Source organism: Anser cygnoides, chromosome 8 (assembly GCF_040182565.1).
Source record: "Anser cygnoides isolate HZ-2024a breed goose chromosome 8, Taihu_goose_T2T_genome, whole genome shotgun sequence".
In the NCBI taxonomy this organism is placed as follows: domain Eukaryota; kingdom Metazoa; phylum Chordata; class Aves; order Anseriformes; family Anatidae; genus Anser; species Anser cygnoides.
In genome coordinates, this window is record NC_089880.1 from 3,344,548 (window position 1) to 3,364,282 (window position 19,735).

The 19,735-nt window shown below is 36.5% G+C and overlaps 1 protein-coding gene and 1 long non-coding RNA gene across 5 annotated transcripts in view; one reads left to right on the plus strand and one right to left on the minus strand.

The window, feature by feature from the left end:
• Positions 1 to 19,735, minus strand: part of DPYD (dihydropyrimidine dehydrogenase) — a 352,519-nt gene that overhangs the window by 87,374 nt on the left and 245,410 nt on the right. For all 4 annotated transcript variants that reach the window (XM_013186603.3, XM_048067133.2, XM_013186607.3 and 1 more), the window contains 2 exons: positions 2,253 to 2,373; positions 1,162 to 1,281 (listed from right to left, as the gene is read on the minus strand). In XM_013186603.3, coding sequence (XP_013042057.3) covers positions 1,162 to 1,281; positions 2,253 to 2,373 — 241 coding nt within the window. The remainder of the gene's footprint in view (positions 1 to 1,161; positions 1,282 to 2,252; positions 2,374 to 19,735) is intronic.
• LOC106039428 (uncharacterized) lies at positions 6,788 to 19,735 on the plus strand. The gene is made up of 3 exons (XR_001209246.3): positions 6,788 to 7,118; positions 14,921 to 15,049; positions 19,601 to 19,735. It is a non-coding gene; the product is annotated as an uncharacterized lncRNA (long non-coding RNA).

Sequence of the window (19,735 nt, forward strand, 5' to 3'; positions counted from 1 at the left end):
CCTCTTCCTCCCATTTTGCATAATATTAAAATTATAACATCTTATTGGACCGTCACTGTGAAATAATCATTATGCAATAGGCATAACAATTTTTCTGATTCTCTCTTCTTTGCCTTTTAGTGTTCTCTAAAAAATTCCAAATTCCATGCAGTTATCTAAGGCAATAAGGCAATTTTCCACTGAATATACTTGTTTGAATTAAAGTTTGTTTAAATGGTATCTTTTGCTACATTTCTTATGGTTCTCTAAGGATAACACTAGTCACATAAAATGAAGCATTTTTTTTGCCTGTCTGGTCTTCTCTGATTACAATTTTGGGGTGAGTTGGGAGGTGGGTCTGATAAAATAGTGTTTGACTCAATCAGGAGGATGCTATTACTTCTGTTATGTATATTTACTGCTACCTCTATCACCAAGGAGACTAATCTCCATACCAGTAAAGTCAAGAAGCTCACAGTATTGTCTTTGCAGGGCCAAGTTCATGTTGTCACAGCAACAGAGTGCACAGAGTCAATAGATTAATTCATTAGTGTGCACAGGCACTGAACTGGAGTGTAAAAGTTTTGCTGCTGGTTTTAAAATTAAACTGTGAAGCAGAACTTGGAAATATGGTATAAACATGATATTTTTATATATCACAAGGAATAGAATACAAAAATAAGCATATATTTACCTAACGCAATCTATTATTTTTACCACAGTGGGAAGAGGATGAAATAATCTACTTTGAAGAGGGGCATTCAGTGAGAAGGCAGCAGGATAGCTGGAGTTCGGGCTATGAAACATACACTGCATTTGGATTGTTGATAATTCCCCCTACGATGCCCTTTCATTAGCCTCTGTCTAACGTGGGGCCTGACAATTGTGACAGAATGAAAAATTTGAGGAAAAGCAGAGGTCATGAGAGAAGAGATTTCCTTCCCTCTCTAGTGACCCTATCACAGTATTCTGATGCAGCGTTTTACCATTAAGGAAAGGGCAACACGAGAGCCTTCACACTTAATCTGTTCCATCTGTCATGACTATTAGAAACATTGACCAGCAGTGAGCTTTAAGGACTCGGTGCCACTGCAGACATGATATTCTAGTCCACTACAAGGACCTCCTGATGTTTTGAAATCCTCCAAGGAAGTCGTATGCATCAAAAAGGGCAACACCTACCTGACACACCACCATATGTGGTCCTCAGTCCTACACCAACTGCTGGCCAAGGCGTGCCGTCTGCTTTCAGTCCCATCAGTCCTGACACTGTATTGGTGGCTGTAACACCATCTGCGCCACCTGTGAAAGAAAAGGTCAGTCACTTTTTGTTAAATAATGCATATAAGAACAAGAGAGGAAAAAATACAACAGAAAAACTGTGAAACTGTGAAATAACTAGAAATTCAAATAAACAGCTGAAGACAGAAAGCAACAAACTGTAAGAGGATGTGCGGAAGGGTCCTTAAAACCAGTCCTGGGCTGATAAATTTTATGCTGGCTTCAAGACAGGCTGCATCAGTTGAAAGAGCTGTAAACAGCACCTGGGAAACACAGACCAGCAGACAGGCAGATAGATCTCTGCCACAGATTCAGCTGTGTGGGACAGAATCTACTATAGTGGCTGTTCAACACTGAGAGGTGCCCCACCAGAGGGGTAACCTCCTCCAAGCTGATGACACCAACTCTGCATTGACCCAGCCAGCCCATAATTCTTGCTTCTTACTGTGAGCATGAAATAGTGCAACAGAAAAAAAAAAAAAAAAAGACCACATTTTTAATACACATACTTTCAAATTCATTTCCAACCACCCTGTTTTTTAAGCTCTAAGGAAAAGTTATATATATATATATATATACACACACACACCCTCAAATGGTGTATTTCTGATTTCTCAGGACACACACATCATTTTTACTATCAAACAAAGGAATAGGGGAAGATACAGTGGTATGGTAAACATCTAAATATGATAGAAATTAGAGTGAGCAAAGACACATGATACATAACACATGATGAGCAAAGACATATGATTTAATGTTAATGTTAATCCAATATGGTTCTCATTATACACTGTTATATTCTAGAATAAAGCATGGACAAAATTAGGAAATCTTTGATCACTGCACTTATTTTAACCACATCAAATAAACTGCATTCGTATTTGTTTCCGTTGTTACTTGTTATTAGTTATTATTTCTGCAGCTGTCCTATGTCCCCAACATCCAGCAAATGAGTAAATCTGTACAGCTTGTGCACTGGAGTCAGTTACCTTCCTGCGCAGCCATCGCAATATTAACAATATCAGTGACATTTGGGGTCAGCTTGGCAAAGAAAGGAATCTGAACAGCTTGTCTAACCCAGCGACAGATGTTCCGTACCAGCTCTGGATCCTGTTCAAATAGGTCAGATAAATATAGAACATAATTAAAAGTAATATGAACAAAAGGTATATCAAGGCAATAGAAAACTTTGTTATAAGTGGTTGTACTGTGATTTTGTGAAATTACACATCAGGACCAAACCTCATCTCATTAGCTAGCTTATTTAAGACACATCAAGTAACCACAAATCCATTACAGAAAGGTTAGTTCATGAAGAAAGGAAAATTTGCTTTTTTCAAAAGACAAAGATATCACAAAATGTTCCCTTCCCAGAGTGGGAAAAATATCATTTTGGATGACAGAGAGTGTCTTTACCAATTTATTTTAAAAATTACTTTTTGTTTTTAATGACTCACTCTATGTAAGATATGTTGAAAATAACTGCTATCATATAAACTAACACAATCCTAAAGTATTGGCTGACCATGCCTTGATAGAATAAGAAGGATGAGTCAGGTTGCAGGGCTATCCGAATGCAATTCTGCATTTCTGGACTTTCCTCTGACTTCACAGAATAACTTGGAATGTCCAAAATGTAAATGAAAGATCAAAACCTCCTCACTTAGAGCTCAGAATAGAAATCTTCAAATGCTGGCTTTTCATGATTTCTAGGCATTTACTTCCCTTATGGAATACATATCACCTAGACAGTAATCAGCAATCCTTTCCACTGAAAACAGCTCAGTGGTACTAACATTCTGATTCTGGCACATATCATGGCTTTTGTTCAATATAACTCTTAGGGTGTGGGTTGGTGGGTTTTTTCTTTTTCTTTTTTCGGATTGTCTACTAGTAATGCTATTCAACAAATATCTTAAAATTTGCAATACTGATGTATGTAGAACATGGTGCGTGATCTGTTTCAAAAAATGAACTGTTACGAGATTTAGTACAAGGATAACCTGTGGGTAGGCTAATTGGTAGTGCAGCAATTATTTACATTTACTAAATCTTTATCACTCTCTCAGATAATTAAATCTGTCATATAAGAATAATTTTCTCCTGTTTGGCTATTGTAAAAATTTGGGAAGCTGCATTGTTATGAAAATGGGATGATCCTAAATGAAGTTTAGATTAAAACAATCCAGTGGCCACCAAGGTTCTTTGCAGCTTAGTGAACATACAAGAAATGTTTCCTTGCCATTTTTGTCATTTTATATCAACGATTAAATGCAAACATAAGGAACACAGGCTGTATCCCTAGAAAGACAGAGTGCTTTACATGAATAGTAAAATCCTGAGACTTAGCTGTGCCATTCCAATAAAAATGGTGATCTCCCTGCCCATGTGCTTCCATGAAATATGTATGAATGTTGCACCGGCAGTATGAAAGTAGTTGTGTCTTTGACTTTAATTTCTGTTTTGAATTTCCTTGAGGCCCAATGCAGAAATGAGACTCTCTAGTAGATATGGATTGTATATTCTTTATGTTAATTCTTCTCCTTAGAAATCTTCATAATAATGTTCAGGATGTTGGCACTACATAACTCATTATACTGACTTCGTAGTGCTTACAGTGCTGCCATAAAAATTCTTACTCCAACTCACATTAGCACTTTAAAATACACTTATTTTAATCCACATCAAATAATAACTCATTGGGAGATCTCTAATTCATATTAGCCCAATTTCCATCATATCTAAGACAATTTAACTAGTCCTTAGAAGTTTACCTTTGGACAGAGAATAATTTGTAGAGTTCGCACAAGAAGACAGCTTTTGAGAAAGGCTGAAGTGATCAGAAAGAAAGTTCACTTCTAAATGGGCATTTACATTTGCAAAATCAATAATATGAACCACCTAAAATTAGTACTCTGCTTAATTTGGTACAGAATTTTAATGCTTTTAGTTCAAAGTCTACCATGTTGCTATAAATTATCTTCTTCTATTACACATAATAGGTTTGTAGCTTCTGTTATTAATGATGATACAGTGCAATTGTTACAGAGTCTGTAGCATAATTTTGTTGAGTGTGTCAGTGCAGGAGAATGAACAAATGCTTCAATGGACTTCAACATCCATTGACAATGCCCTTCACTTGCTGTACTTTTTTTCTTTTTCTTTCTTTCCTTTTTTTTTTTTTTTTTAAACACCATCTAAATGAAAGCTTAGTGAAATTATTGATTCATGCCTTGCATCCACAGGAATCTGTTGGTAATTTAATACCATATAAAGTCTCTTTTGGTATGAGATGTACATCAGTGTGTCTTCTGTCTTCCTGTTCTTAATCAAATATTGCTTGTTTATTCCAAAGCCACAGGAGATTTTAATGTAACAGGGCTTGTCTTTTTACTTCCCCAAGCAGCCGTACAGAATCATTTTTTCCTGAATATTCATTATAGCCTTGGGCTAGATGGAGCTTTTAATCCTAACTACTCATTGCCAATGGGTAGATAGACGAGAGGAAAAACAACTATTCACCTGATCACATGATAACCTTAACTACAACCATACCTATAAGAATAAGTCCTCAGAAATTAAAGCAGCAAGTTGTCTTCTGATTGCATTTGGCATTGGTAATGAGTTGAATCCCACATCCTATCATCCCTAGGGCAGATACATCCTGCATGTTTAAGGAGGAGTGTGAAAATGCTATGAAGACAGTAGGTAACCTCTCCTTGTGTTTTGTGGTAACAAACAAAATGAGGAGGAGATTACCACAGAAATATCTGGCTGTAGATGTTGGAAACTGTGGCAATTTTTACTATTACCTGTCTTTAAGTGCCCTTGCAGGGTCCTCATTTTTACATTATCCTGTTATCGCACACTCTTTATACTGTATCTAAAACACCTCTCTGAAGTAGGGAAGTACTATTATACCTGTTTAACAAACAGATAAAGGCGAGCCAGAAATACTGAGGTGCACCTCCTCAAACTTACCTTTTTTTTGGTGCCTAGCCTTTACTAAGTCACTTGCATAAAGATCTGAAAAGATATGCCTGGTGGAGAACTGCATTTGGGTCCTCAGAATGCTTTAAACCATGATATACTTGCCACATTAACAAAAGAAATATTTGCAATTCTAGAATTTAATCAGTTTTTCAGAGTATTTGAATAATGCAAAAGATGAAAATACAACTACTTTAGGGTGATAAACATGCTTTTCTTAACTGTGCAAACAGTCCTTGGGAAGCATGTATGTGTGAGGGTATTCATGTACGTATGTATATCTAAAGAATACTAATGCCAGTCAGAAAGATGTCAAAAATAAACCTGTTACAGAATTTCTCCTGAGAACTTCAGAAGGAAGGTTCCTACTTAATATAGCACATTAGCTGATCTTGCCTGTTAGTGCTACAGAAAATGGACCACACCATGCAATCTTCAGTCCATCCTTAATTACTATAATGGTGGCAGTTCTGCCTCACTAAGAACAGGGTAAGGACTTTCACAGTTATGGGTTTTAATAAAAACACAACTATTCTCAGTCAGAATCCTGATTTTACATATGCATGAAGGTTTTCTTACACAGAATTACTAGTGTTAACATTACAGGTCATGCTGATGATTTGTGCAAGTCCATTATCCTGACTGTGATGGTGTGAACTTCTAGATGGCAGAGAGAATGTTGTAAGATCCATTAGGACCTTGCATGTAAAGTCCTTAAATCTCATCCATCACTGACTCCAATGACCTAAACAACAAAGTTACAGAAATTAAAATACTTTATTCTATTTAATTAAACCATAAGTCTGATCTTCATAAACCTCAACCCTATGATGGTCACAAAACTCTTTTCTCATATATATCTCTTGCCAATGAGCTTCATGGATAAATCATTCATAATGTGAACACATTTGCAATTTTAAATACCAATCCAAAATTATAGAGGCTTCATCTTGTCTTTGAATTAATTTACCATACATTAAGCTGACATGGATTTCTGATACGTGGTTAGTAGGCAAGCAAGGCACCAAGTATCTCTCAACAGTGCATTCTTCTGGTGACAGATTCTCTTTCTGTACTGGCCCTCCAGAAAAAAAATAATACTAACTAAAAAAATCTTGTAGCCCCTTATATCTATTATCATTGGAGGAGTTTTTTATATGATAAAATGTTCTACACTTAACTGCCCAATTCTCCACAGCGGATACATTTTCCAAAATAATATAGAAAGCTAAAGGAAATGGAAGGAGGGTTTTTATGTTTAGAAATGATGTAGCCAAAGAAAAACTTTATGAGTGAGAATTTGCAAGATTGGGCTTTTAAATTTAATTCAAGTATTATTCTCACTTTACTATTGTAGTGGGTTTACGTGGCAAGGTTTTGGTAGCAGGGGACCATAGGGGTGGCTTCTGTGAGAAGGATCTAGAAGCTGCCCCATGTTAGGTAAGGGCCCCACTGCTGACCAGAGCCGAGCCAATTAGCGATGTTGTTTTCCGCCTCTGTGAGAGCATATTTCAGACAGGAAAAAAAAAAAACACGCTGCGCCACACAGCAGCTGGGAGAGTGAGAGGAGTGAGGAACAGCCTTGCAGGCGCCAAGGTCAGTGAAGAAGGAGGGGGAGAGGTGCTCCAGGCGCCGGAGCAGAAGTCCCCTGCGGCCTGTGGTGAGGCCCATGGTGAAGCAGGCTGTCCCCCTGCAGCCCATGGAGTACCACGGTGGAGCAGGGTTCCACGCTGCAGCCCGTGGAGGAGACCACGGTGGAGCAGGTGGACCTGCACTGACGGAGGCTGTGGCCTGTGGAAGACCCCTGCTGGAGCAGATTCCGGGCCGGACCTGTAGCCCGTGGAGAGGAGCCCACGCAGGAGCAGGTGAGCTGGCAGGAGCTGCTGCCCATGGGGGACCCACGTTGGAGCAGTTTGCTCCTGAGGGATGGACCCCGTGGTACGGAGCCATATCTGGAGCAGTTCTTGAAGAGCTGCTGCCTGTGGGAAGCCCAGGCCGGATCAGTTCACCAAGGACTGTATCCTGTGGGAGGGACCCCACAGCACAGCGGACGAGAGTGACTGAGAAGGAGCGGCAGAGAAGAAGTGCTATAGGCTGACCAAAACCCCTGTTCCCCGCGCCACTCGGGGGGAGGAGGTGGAAGAGGGTGGATGAGGGGGAAGGTGCTTTCGGTTTCTTTCCTTTGTTTCTCACTTCTGTAGCTTGTTAGTAATAAGCAATAAATCTTACTATCTCCCTATGCTGAGTCTGTTTTGCCCATCATGATAATTACTGTGCGATCTCCTCATTCTTATCTCAACCCTTGAGCCATTTTCATCATATTTTCTCCCCGTTCCTCTTTGAGGAGGGGGAGTGAGAGAGCGGTTGTGGTGGAGCTCGGCCACCCACCCGAGTAAAACCACCACAATTATTTCATTCAACAATAGCCTGCAAGGAATGGGTTAAACCTATCCTCAGCCACATTGCTATCTGAGAGCCTACCAGGCCTCACATGTACCCTCTGAAAAAGAAGAAAGGAGAAAAGAATCCTTCACCATCTGCAGCTAACAGGTAGACTTTCTTCCAGGCCATGCTACATTTTCCTTGTGAACATTACAGTGGCTCTTCCTGCCACAACCTGCAGTGTGGGCAGGCACGGGCAAGATAGATTTTGAACAGCTTTAGAGAGGGTGTAACAATCATTTCTATACATTTCTTACCCATTCAATCCACTCCAGTGTCTCAAGATGTAGGCCTGGATATGCATCTTTTACAGAGATCCCACAGATGTCCTAGGATTCGTTAATCTGATATGCTGTTACTTGAAATACTTTTTATAGGTGCCTATCATATTTCTTTCCAGATCACAGAGCCAGAAGTTCATTAGGAAACCAGAATGTAAAATTAAATAAAATAAAACAAAACTTATCTGTGTGAAGAGCTACTCTTCACATTCCTTCAAAAGTGCTGGAAAAGTAGAAGTGTTAGAATTTCAGCTTAAAGCATTGTAAGTTAGTATCTTTAGCATACTTTTTTTCCATATTATTATCAATCTTTCCCACATGATGTTGACCAAAGATTTCTTTTCTCCCTCCTCCTATGAGATGTCCAATACTGCCTTCATAAAATTGCCTATCTACCCAAAATATCTATGGTACCTAAATACAGAATTGCAGTCAATCACTACAGCAAAAGAGACACCATTTCTGAATATCCTGGTTAATTCTACTGTCTTCTTTCATCCTAGAAAGGGGCACTTTAGTTTGTGCATTTGTCCTATTTCAAACAATTAAAGCTAACAATTTGTTTAAAGCCTGTCAATTTAATGGGAAGGATTTCCCTGGACAGAAGACAAATAACTCTCTACTTCTCATCTGAGGAAAAAAAATGTTTCATTTCTCAAGAAATTTGACAGCTTTTGGTCAACATCTATTGACCACAGCTGTCAAAAAGAAAGAAATGAGGCAGTTTAACCTAAGGCAGGAATAACAGTTTTCACAGTTGTATGTGAACCTATCTATATATATTAGGAAAAATTTCCAAAAATGTCTAAATGACTTCAAAGGTCAGCATAATCAACTCCACACAAAGGTAGCTTCTGGACAAGAGCTGATGTCCTTCTGGCTAGAATCTATAATAATGGATATGATAATGTGGAGCCAATGCCATAAAATGAACTTTTAGATAATGTCATTTGAATTCAGGACTTCTTTTTGGTCAGTCCTGTATTGCCTTTTCGTGTGCGATCTAAAGTGCACCAAAGGTAGTAGAAGTATTTTAACTAATTACAGTAGGTTTTGGAACAAGTTAATATTTCGCTATTTGCTCACAATGAGTAAAAACAGAAAACAGCTGGAAGTACAGTGTTTTGTCAGATTTCATGACAATAGTAACTTTTTGTGCAACTCATTTTGAACTTATGAGTCAGTAAGTCACTTCAGTTGTATATTTTTAATTTCTACATATATATTATTTTACAGTTTTATTTACTTGTGTGAACTGTTTTAGCAAAAAAAACACTTCAAAATCTCATTAGATACCTTCAATAAGATGGTACTGGAAAATCATATTCAGGATATAAATTCAAAAATATATAAATACCTATTTTGTTCCATTCAAAGTGTTTTATTCCAGTTCAGGCCTTCAGTGTTTTTAATTAACTTGCACTTTGAAACAAGAGGTCTTTTCAAAATGAAGAGGGGCTATAAGTTTTTTGTTGTTGCTGTTTTTTTTTGTTTTTTTTTTTTTTTTTTGGCGGGGGGGGGAAGAATTTCTAAAAGATCAGTGATTAATATGAGAAGAATTAAGCATGGTCTACAAAGTCACCATTTTGCTGAACTACCATAGCAACGATCTGTACTGTGACTACTGCTTGCTGCTTTAATTCAAGATCATATCTATTTTGTATCCTCTTACATACTCTAAAATGCTCTTTTCCTTTAAAAAAAAATATATTTTTAAAAATAAGTCTATGAGGTAAACGTATGCATTTTTATTTTCCATGTAGTAAGTATTCTCTTTTTAAAAAAATCTTTAAACTGCAGACATATCATATGACTTCAATAAATAAGCATGTACTACTAAGGAAATAAACATGCTTTTTCTTACAAAATACTACAGATTCAGATGTAGAACTAAGACTTGGAAAATTCCATTTAGTTTTTTACAGACTGCATTATCTCTTTTTTGTTATGGACTTTTTATTTAGGCAAAAACATCACCATTTGAAGTCCATGTAAACACTCCATTTTTATATTTACCTGTATTTCTACAGTTTTTATTTTATTTTTATTATTTGCTACATATTCCATATGTTATATTATATATTTTTTTAGGGAGTAAAGATTTAATTTATAGTTGTTTTAGACAAAGTAAAAATCCAAGCAACAGCCTGGCAACTTGATCCTATATATATACATATATTAATTTCTGTTGTATATTTTAAGAACTAAAAAAGTCGTGACTTCTTTTATACTAGGACTTTATTACTTTAAGTAGAGCTGCAAGCATGGTGTCATGATTTGAGCAACTGCTCTTCAGATCAGTCATTACAAGTTCCACTTGGAGGAGTCTAATGGAGATTCCCTCTCTTTTTTTTTTTTTTTTTTTTAATTGTACCAATGTGCTACTGAACAAAATCAAGTCACTCAAGATTAGGTCCAGGCTTTGGTTATGGCTGAGCAAAGAAGTCAAAGCTCTGAGACTCAGACTATACTAGCAGAGATAACATCAGCCAACATGAAACTATGACACTACTACTACTGTGGTTCGTACATTGCATAGGCTACTTTGAAAATTTTAAAAGAAATTTGGTGCGCGTGAAAAAAAACGGACAACTTTAAATTTAACAGGATTAACCAAATAAATCTCAAAAGGTTCATAAAAGATTTTGATAGAATCAGAATTTCAAAAAAAGCTTAAATTTTAGTAGATCTCAATCTTGCTTTATCTGACCCTCATTTGGCATCACAATCACTATTTCTTGCTTCCTCAGCTCTTCAGTTAGAATATTTGAAAATGTTAAAAGTGTAGTACAAATAGCCTTTGATCACCTCACTCTATTCCAAATGAAGAAAATGAGAACGCTCAGTTGATATAGCATTTCCTTATTTTAGTACACTACTGGAGCTGTACAAATGAACAATGCTTAACAGCATGTTAAAGAAAAAAAAAATACTCCAACCCCCCCCCATAGAAGACTGTACACTGATAAGTTTTTAACATATCTCATCTAATAGCATCCCGTATTAACATAGGTCAGTATCCAAACTCAAGAATACATTTATCAAAGTGCTGTGTGGGAGATCCACTTCGGATTACTTATTAACAGCACGGCACTCCCACACTCTTCCTTTCATAATGTAGCACTTAAGGACTGAAAAGATAACCAATGCGAAGACAAGGTCAAAAATGAGCTGGAAATTTTTGATTGACCAGTACACAAAAGTACAAAACACAGATTTGTGTTGGAATGTTAGAGCAATGATAAGAGGGATGTCAAGATCAAGTACAACTAAGACTTGAAATGTTTGTGGCTGTCTTTATATAGTCAGCTTTGCAATTACTCCCTTTTTCAGATCACATAAAAGCTTTTTAATTTCTCCCCACCAGTAAGAGAAAGATAACCAAATTTATTTTGAAATTGAGTTCTCTAAGTAGGTCACTGAACCATAATGTTTTTCATCATTATGATTTTTTTTTTAATTTAAAATGTTAATCTAAACAACCAGAAGAAACAACATTGTTAGAAATTTCTACTTTTAAAATGCCTTACTAGGAATTTAAAAAAAAAATGTTATCGGTATGTCATAGGAAAAGTTCTCTATGTTTAATTGAGATAGGCCAGTTAAAACTGTAGGAATCACTATTTACAGCTATTGATTTTTATGCAACATTAAAGGACTCAGACACAACCATTATTTTCTTTGGTTGTTAGAATAAAGGTTAATAATAGTTGGCCTGAAAGGGTGAAGCACAGACTGCCAATTCAAATCAGCAAATCATTTTGTTCCGATACCAATTGGGCCTAAACCTTCCAAGTGAAAAATGTGAAACAGCATATTTACCTTTTATAAATGTCTTGGAGATACTAACTAGGAAGATTTATTTATCAGCAGTAGTGGTGTATTTAAGTGTTGACTAATATAAATGCCTTTTTACCTGTGACAGAACAAAATACTTTATCTTGGTTGTTTCTATCCAACCAAGGTACTGTTTCTCATATCACTGTAAAAAAGCAGTACAGAGTGTGATTAAACAATATTTCAGTTCCTTAGTTCATGCAGAGGTTACCTCCTAGAAGGCATAAAGCTTTGATTAAGTTTACGTCATACATGAAAAATTTTTAAAGCATAGAGGTTGAATATATGAGAGCTGCTTTTTCTTGTGGTCAAGTAGGTAAGCTCTTGGTCCCTTTTCCTATAATAAAGAGGCAGAAAATACCAGATACTCGAGAAAACCATAAATCTTTGAAACCAACAAATTAAGGAATTTAAAACCTATACTTTGAGGATTTCCCACTGGCTATTAAAATAATCATCATATAGGCCTTTGTTCAGATTTGATCTACTGTAGTTAGCCTTCCAGTGCATTGACCAGCTTTACTAGAAGGTGAGGCAAAATTTTAGAAGTATGAGCCTAATCCTGATAATTCTCCTGTAGGCAGTGAGAAGACTTTGTTAACTACCTTTATCAAATGGTAACATACAACTGAAAGCACAGAAAGGAAAAGCTATTAATGTGCACTGTGTAGTTAACTTTTATTGTAAGCTAAGATAAACAATCTGAAATTGTTTTATTTTACCTGAACACGTATACTTGTTGCTGATGCTTTCCTTTGAAATAAATCCTGTTTACTGAGCATGAGATGTATGAACAAATGCAGCATGTTATGTAGCAACCACATATCTACAGGCAAAGCAGTCCACAGAATCAGTAAACCAAAACATTTGACCATGTAGACCACAGAAATATGCTTGCCTGAGTTTTCTACATTTTCCTTTTGTGAAAGCTTCTCAGTGCATTAAAATAAATTTTCAGGAATAAGTACAGGTTGCCATTTGTTTTTTTAAGAAAATCACTCTTTTTCTTCCTTCTAGAAGGCACTCACTATATACTCTGTCATAGGGTATTTAAGTGCCATTAAAACTGGCCAAGTCTTTTTACTTCCTTTTTAAACAGTGGTAGTTCACTTGTATTTTGGCTGAACTCACCTTCTTTGTGACATTCGTCATCCATAATTTGAACTCCAGCTGAAATGCTTCCATCACAGTGAGAGTGAACATAAGGTTATCCCTAACTTTCCTTCATACCTTCATGAATTTCAAGAAAACAGAATCACTTCTACATTTTCTAAGAAAAACTGATTGTGCAGAGAATGCTTTCTACATAAAATAAAAAGTCACTATACATAAAAAGTATTTAAAACCTTTTTAACAGCTGTACATACCATGCCATTAAAAAGTTTCAACCAGGCAGTAGTGCTGTTAACATTACTGTCCTATTTATAATCCCTTTTTTATTTTCTGTTTTGTGTTTTGAGTAATTCAATTAAAAATCCTTCAAAGCAATAACAGTGGATTAAATGTTGTCAAACTGCAATATAAAATTACAGAATAGGGTTCTGATGATGAATTTATTAAACTTTGCATCTTAATTCATTGCTTCTTGAGCATATGAAAAACAGAATTCTTGAGACAAAATACCAATTAACTGTTGTACTTCATTATTATGTATTGTCTCTTTTTATGTGCTACAAAAAGTAGAACACATGAGCACTAAAAGGACATACGGAATTAAAGACATGGAAGAAATACATTTAAACTATGCATAGGTTTGCATGAGTTTAACAAAATAATTAGCAGATGCCTTTCTCCTTACACATTCAAAATACCCTCTGTGACACAATGCCAAATATTCCATGTTTCTGCAGTGCACCAGGTGCTCCTCTGGATCTGCAGCAATTTCATAGAATCGCAGAATCTTTTAGATTGGAAAAGATTTCTAAAATCATCAAGTCCAACCATTAACCTAATACTGCCAAATCTAAACTCGAAACCACTAAAGTCTACGCACTACATCTACACGTGTTTTGAATACCTCCAGGGATGGTGAGTCAACAGCTTCCCTGGATAGCCTGTTCCAATGCTTCACAATCTTTCAATGAAAAAAAAATTTTTTCCTAATATCCAACTTAAATCTCCTCTGGTGCAACTTTAGGTCAATGTACTCCAAAAGATCATTTGGGCTTGGTGTGCCTTTGTTCTCTGAGGCAACGTGTAAGACTTATGAACGGTTTGGGGAGAGGAAGCACATGCCATCACCTTCCTGAGCAAGCAGGAAATGCCATCAGTGCCCCAACTAAGGAATCCCCATTTCTGAGGAGTTTGTGCGTTGTGATTGAATCTCCTGTGTCTCTGACGGAGCTTTTCCCTCATCTGGACTGTTACGGCTACTGTTCACACCCATCAGTTAGGCAGCAGACAATTTTTCTTTTCTACCCAGCTGTCTTGTTTTAAGAAACTTACAGAAATTCACTGTCTTTGAAACAGTTTCATCTCTCTCTGAGAAATTTGATTGAAACAGGTCACTTAGCTGAAACATTCCCCAAAGCAATAGAGGGGACTGAAAGAAGCAAAGGCAGTGAGATCAGCTAGGCCTTATTTTCTTAAGATCCCATCCAAAAAGGATGAAAGTAGCCAACTCAAGAGAATGAGACATAAATCCCAAAACTCCACCACAAACACCAACAGTAACCACGCTTGGATTATACTGGATTTGAGGGGACAACATTGCCACTGCTGTTGTTGCACAGCACAACACCACCCTGCTGTACTTTGCATTAATTTATTGCAGTAAGTGATACAAAAGAGAAGAGAGAGAACTAATTCTGCCTGCAGGACTCAATGAATTATATTTAACCAGCACATTATTGTAGGGTGATAGTAAAATGCCACATGAACACAGATATAATCAAATTGTGTTTGGGGCATCATTTATATAAAATACTTCAAGCTCCTTGCTGGCAGAGCAGCAGTGAATTATCATGCTATATTGTGCACTTCAATTAAGAAGCAGCCTCATCTTTCCTATTTCCAAGGTACAGCAGAGCAAATTTAATTGTGCCATGCAGCTAGTTTTCATCTTTCCAGAATAACCAGTTTGTTTGTTTGCTTTTTCTTTTTAACAGACTCATCTTCTTCTGCACGAGGCAACATGGGCTTATATGAAACTTATGCCCTAATTGCAGGTAATGAACATGAACACAATCAGTAGCAGAGGCTGTAACAAGCGGAGTTTAAATGGAACGAAAATAAAGGTAAGAAAACAACTGCAAAGTTCATTTTACATATGATCTGAATATTTAAACAACCAGGATCTGGATTTCAGTGCTCACAAGAGAAATACATGTCTCCTTCAATATAAGCTAGAAAAAGTAATCAATCCCTCAAAACCAAAGCTTAAATGCTGAGATAAGCTATTTTATATACTGGAGGTTAGAAGGTATAACTAATTAATGATACATATTTATAAGCCAGGCTGTTATTAACTTTTAAAGTATTTGCTTATAGCATAAAAAACTCTGCTCTTGCACTTAGGCTGAGATCTTTGATTATGAAATGTTTTTTAAAAAGTATAGAAAGATCCTCTGTGCTTTGGAAATGTAACTGAGGTATTGCTTTCAACTTGAGATCTCCCTTTCACACTGAACATCTCACCCCAAGTGAACAAGTATTTGTTACTTCCTTTATCCACTACTCAATCCCTATTGCTGGTATAAACAATGCAATGCCTCTAGGTAGAAATTTTGTATGGTGAAGCAACAGAATCATGGAAATGTTGGTTTGAAAGAATTTCTCAAGGTCAGTTAGTCCCAGCTCTGCTCTGAGCAGGACTAGTGCCAGCAACAGATGAGGTGGGCCATGGCTTTGCCTGCCTGAGCCCTGAAAATTCCAGAGATGGTGATTATACAGCCCTACTGGACAACACGTGCCTGTGTTGCATCACTTTCTTAATGATTTTTTTTTTTCCTGATTCCCAACCTGAAATGTTCACCCTGCAATTTGTGGCAATTGCTCTGGCTGTATCATCTGGCACTACACTTTGCCTATTTTCTAGCTCCTTGTCTGCCATCTTTCTTACTAGCTCTCCAGCACTGTAGGATGCTCTTCTCTTTTTCTCGATGTTGATTTTCAGTCCCCATTTGTCTATACAGCCTCAGTGATATTTTCAAAGTATTTGGATATCACCTGTCCTAGTCAATTAATATATTGCAAGTACTAGACTAGGGTTTTTCTCTGTACAACAAAGAATGACACAAAACATAGCAGGAATGCAAAATAAACCCCAGATTACTGACGCGATTCAACTATTTATTCATTCTTACCAGAACAGCTGGAGGGAATTGTTGACTTTTGGACCAAAACCAAAAAGCCAAACACTGAAATTTGTAGATTTCACTTCATAGTAATGGTGCTAAATGTTTAATATCACTTTTTAGGATTAGCCAAAAAAACGTAAAGTGTCTTTAAATGAGGCAAAAAGTGCACTACAAATGCAACAACTCAAGTTAGACACTGAATTGTGAGATATTCAATTGATTTGCTATTTTTATAATTTTCTGCTAAGATTACTGCAGTAATAAACTGTAGTAGGAAAGACATGCTGTCATTTGTTTTTATAATCTTTTGTTCACCATGGTTTTTTTCATGCTTACTATTAAATGTTTTGCACACTAACACTATCTGATGCAAGGAAAATACACGCATTAGCGCTGTTTAGCCAAATGATGGAAATTCTATTATAATTTTTCATGATATCAAACTTTTACACAGTTGCAGATTATTATGAAAGAACACAAACCTCAACTTTATTATCATTAATCAGCGTTAGTAAATATAATTGACATTTTATACAGAACCAGCTTTAAGTAACTTATTGGCAGCGTTACAGATGCCTCTTAATATTACCCTCTGGCTAGCTATGCTGTTTAGGCGCCAGAGTGTCTGCACTAATGACTTGGAATTAAAATCAAATAAAAGCTGAGAACTGTAATTCAGTATAAGAGAAACAACCATTCTGAGTACCAATTCTTTATATATGTTACTCAGATATATCTGGAATTTTTAAAATTTACAGTGGGTATAAAACAGTGAAAGTGTTTGAAAGTAGATAACAAAACAGGTTAGGAAAAAACAAAACCAGCGTTCCCAGATTTCTACACTCCCCTTAGGCACACCGCAGGAATTGAAACGAGAAGAAAAAGTAGACAGTGTAATTAACCTTTCTTTTACCTTTTTTTCATTAAAAAGGGCAAAAAAGCAGAACATTTTAGACATTAAAAATAGTAAAAATACATGTGCATGTTTATCCGCCATTATTTTAATCTCAGCAATTTCTGTAGTTTCCTGAGGATTTGATGTGTTTAGGCATGAAGATTGACCTAATCCCTAAGAAATTTTCCTATGAATATGTGGATTATGTTATCAAAAAGATTTAAGAAAACCTGCTTCACTGTACAAACAGGAGAGCTGCTATATCTCTCAAAGTCTTGTAACCTACCTTCTAGATATTGAGTGCTGTTTTTTTTTATAGAACATATCTGAGCCCTCTGTTCCCCACAGTACCTATATATGACCTATTTGACTTTAGCTCCGGAGGGGGGGAAAAAAAAATTTGCCTAGCACTTTTGTTACGATGGGTCCCTCCAGGGCCCTCACATGTAAAAGACCCTCAAGGGCTACTAATAAATCTCCTAGCGCATATTATTTTACCTGGTTTATCCTCCCCCTTTGCTTTGACGAAGTACACATTAAACTACTATAATTTATCTTGGCCAACTTTGAGGAAGAACCTCCAGATTTGGCCTTCTAAAGATGACTTGTTTTATTCATTTATTTGTCTAAAGAGCTAGGTTCTTTTGTTAGCTCTTTTTTTTTTAGTCAGACAGTTAAAAAACCTCTAATATATATAAGTGAGAGTAGTATATATTAAACATTCAAAAGAGTATCTATATTTTATGGGGAAGAGAGAAATACTATTACTATACAAACATGTATGTATATATAATGTAATATTCTTGCTTTATGGATCTGATGTCCTCCAAAGAGAGTCACAAATCCACACCATAGCCCTGAGTGCTCAGATTTTACATTTGGTTCTGTGATTTTACAATAGCTGAAAGATATGTAAAAACTCATGTAGCCAGACAGCTCCCTACTGACTACACATCTAAGCAGCTTCACATGCATATATTATTCCAACCAGTGAAAGCTAGAAATAACATATGCCAAAACAAACAAACAAACAGACAAAACAAAACAGAAAAAAAGCATTCTTGAAATGAGCGTATTTCAGCTCCCATGTGAAATCTTCAGAGCTCTCCCTGGCCAAACTGCACACTTCTACTATACCATGCAGTAATCTCATGTGGAGTGTGGAGACAATCCAAACTACTGAGTTGTGCTATGAAGGGTGCAAATTGCTTCATATACTTATAAAAATGACCTCTATAGCTGTTTGTTGTTAAACACACTTTTGAAAAAAATATTGATAATAACCATTACACTTTTGCTAGTGTAGTCCTGGAGGGTTTTTATAAGTTGCTTCTATCCCATCTTTAATCACAACTTTGGAAAATGAGCACTGACAACGAAAAACATACAGATTATTTTCATTAAATAAATCTATAGCATGGAATAGATGGACATTGTTTTGATCGCAGAAAAAAATAATATAGTCCCATGCACTGTGCCTGACAGTATTGTTATGATAAAGCTTCAACTGAAATGTGTCCTCAGTTGCCTTGGAACGATTACAGCTCTGTATTGTCTCCTTGCTAATAGTTTTAGAAAGTTAATGGTTTAGTTATCCAACCATACCTCCCATTCTGAAAAGGTTCATATTTAGCTGAGGAAGTGAGGATGAATGAAGATGTGTACTAGAGCTCTGCAAGTGGATAAACTGAATAGTATATATTGATTTTAGAGCATACAATCATGACTCCCACTCTGCATCTCCCTCCTCTCCACAAAATGTAGCAAGATGGGAAATCAAGCACTCAGAATTCAGGTTTAGCCAACCAAGCCCTTGAATATACAAACTCAGTTCAATTTTCTTTTGGTTTACACACAAAGGGAAACAGACATCGGACTTGTAAAAATTTACTGACCAAACTCTAGAAAATCTCTCCTGGTACCTCATGCAAACCAAAATTTTTCAGGGACTTCCAAGTTCACATTTAGGCATGCTTCTGAACCAAAACAAATTTCAAACTATGGCCAAAACGTGCAAGCATATCTGAAAACTACAAACAGAAACGAGTACAGGAATTGGCTTTTGAGCATGTTTATTTTCTTTTAATGGGCAAAACAACACACTCTCTCCTAACTGAAATCATGGCATGTATTGAAAAACTCCCATGTCAGATGCCTGTATGACAGAGACACCTGGAATGGACAATCACAAGCTGAATTGTATAAGAATTGTATAAACCCATCAAATCTATAGGTTATACGATGCAGGCTTTTAAAAAAGACAAAGTTAACTGTAGGTGGCACTACCAGAATGTCTGCCCTATTCTCTGTGATTCCAGAATACAGCTAGGTTCAAATGCAAAACATTTTAAAATGAAAAGTCTGTATATCTCATGTCCTTCAAAATCATTACTGAGATACGCAGTTCGCACCAGGTAGTGATCTAAAAGATACCTACAGGGCTGTCCGGTGAAACCAACAAATTCTGTCCAGGCCCTTTCTGGAAATTATTTGTTTTCATATTGTTCCCTGTCAAATGCATAATGCATTTTTGTTCTCAGCAAAACTAAGCATTTTGTATATTCTCAGTTTTTTTTTTTTCTCTTTTCTTTCAGCACTGAATATTTAAACACATTCAAGCTAAAAATCTCAAGCTAGTAATCTGGTGCTTGTGTCTTCCCCTCAAGGTGTAACTAGAAACGTGCTAGTGCAGGATTGCTGAAGAGACATGAAAGAGATCGTTGTTACAG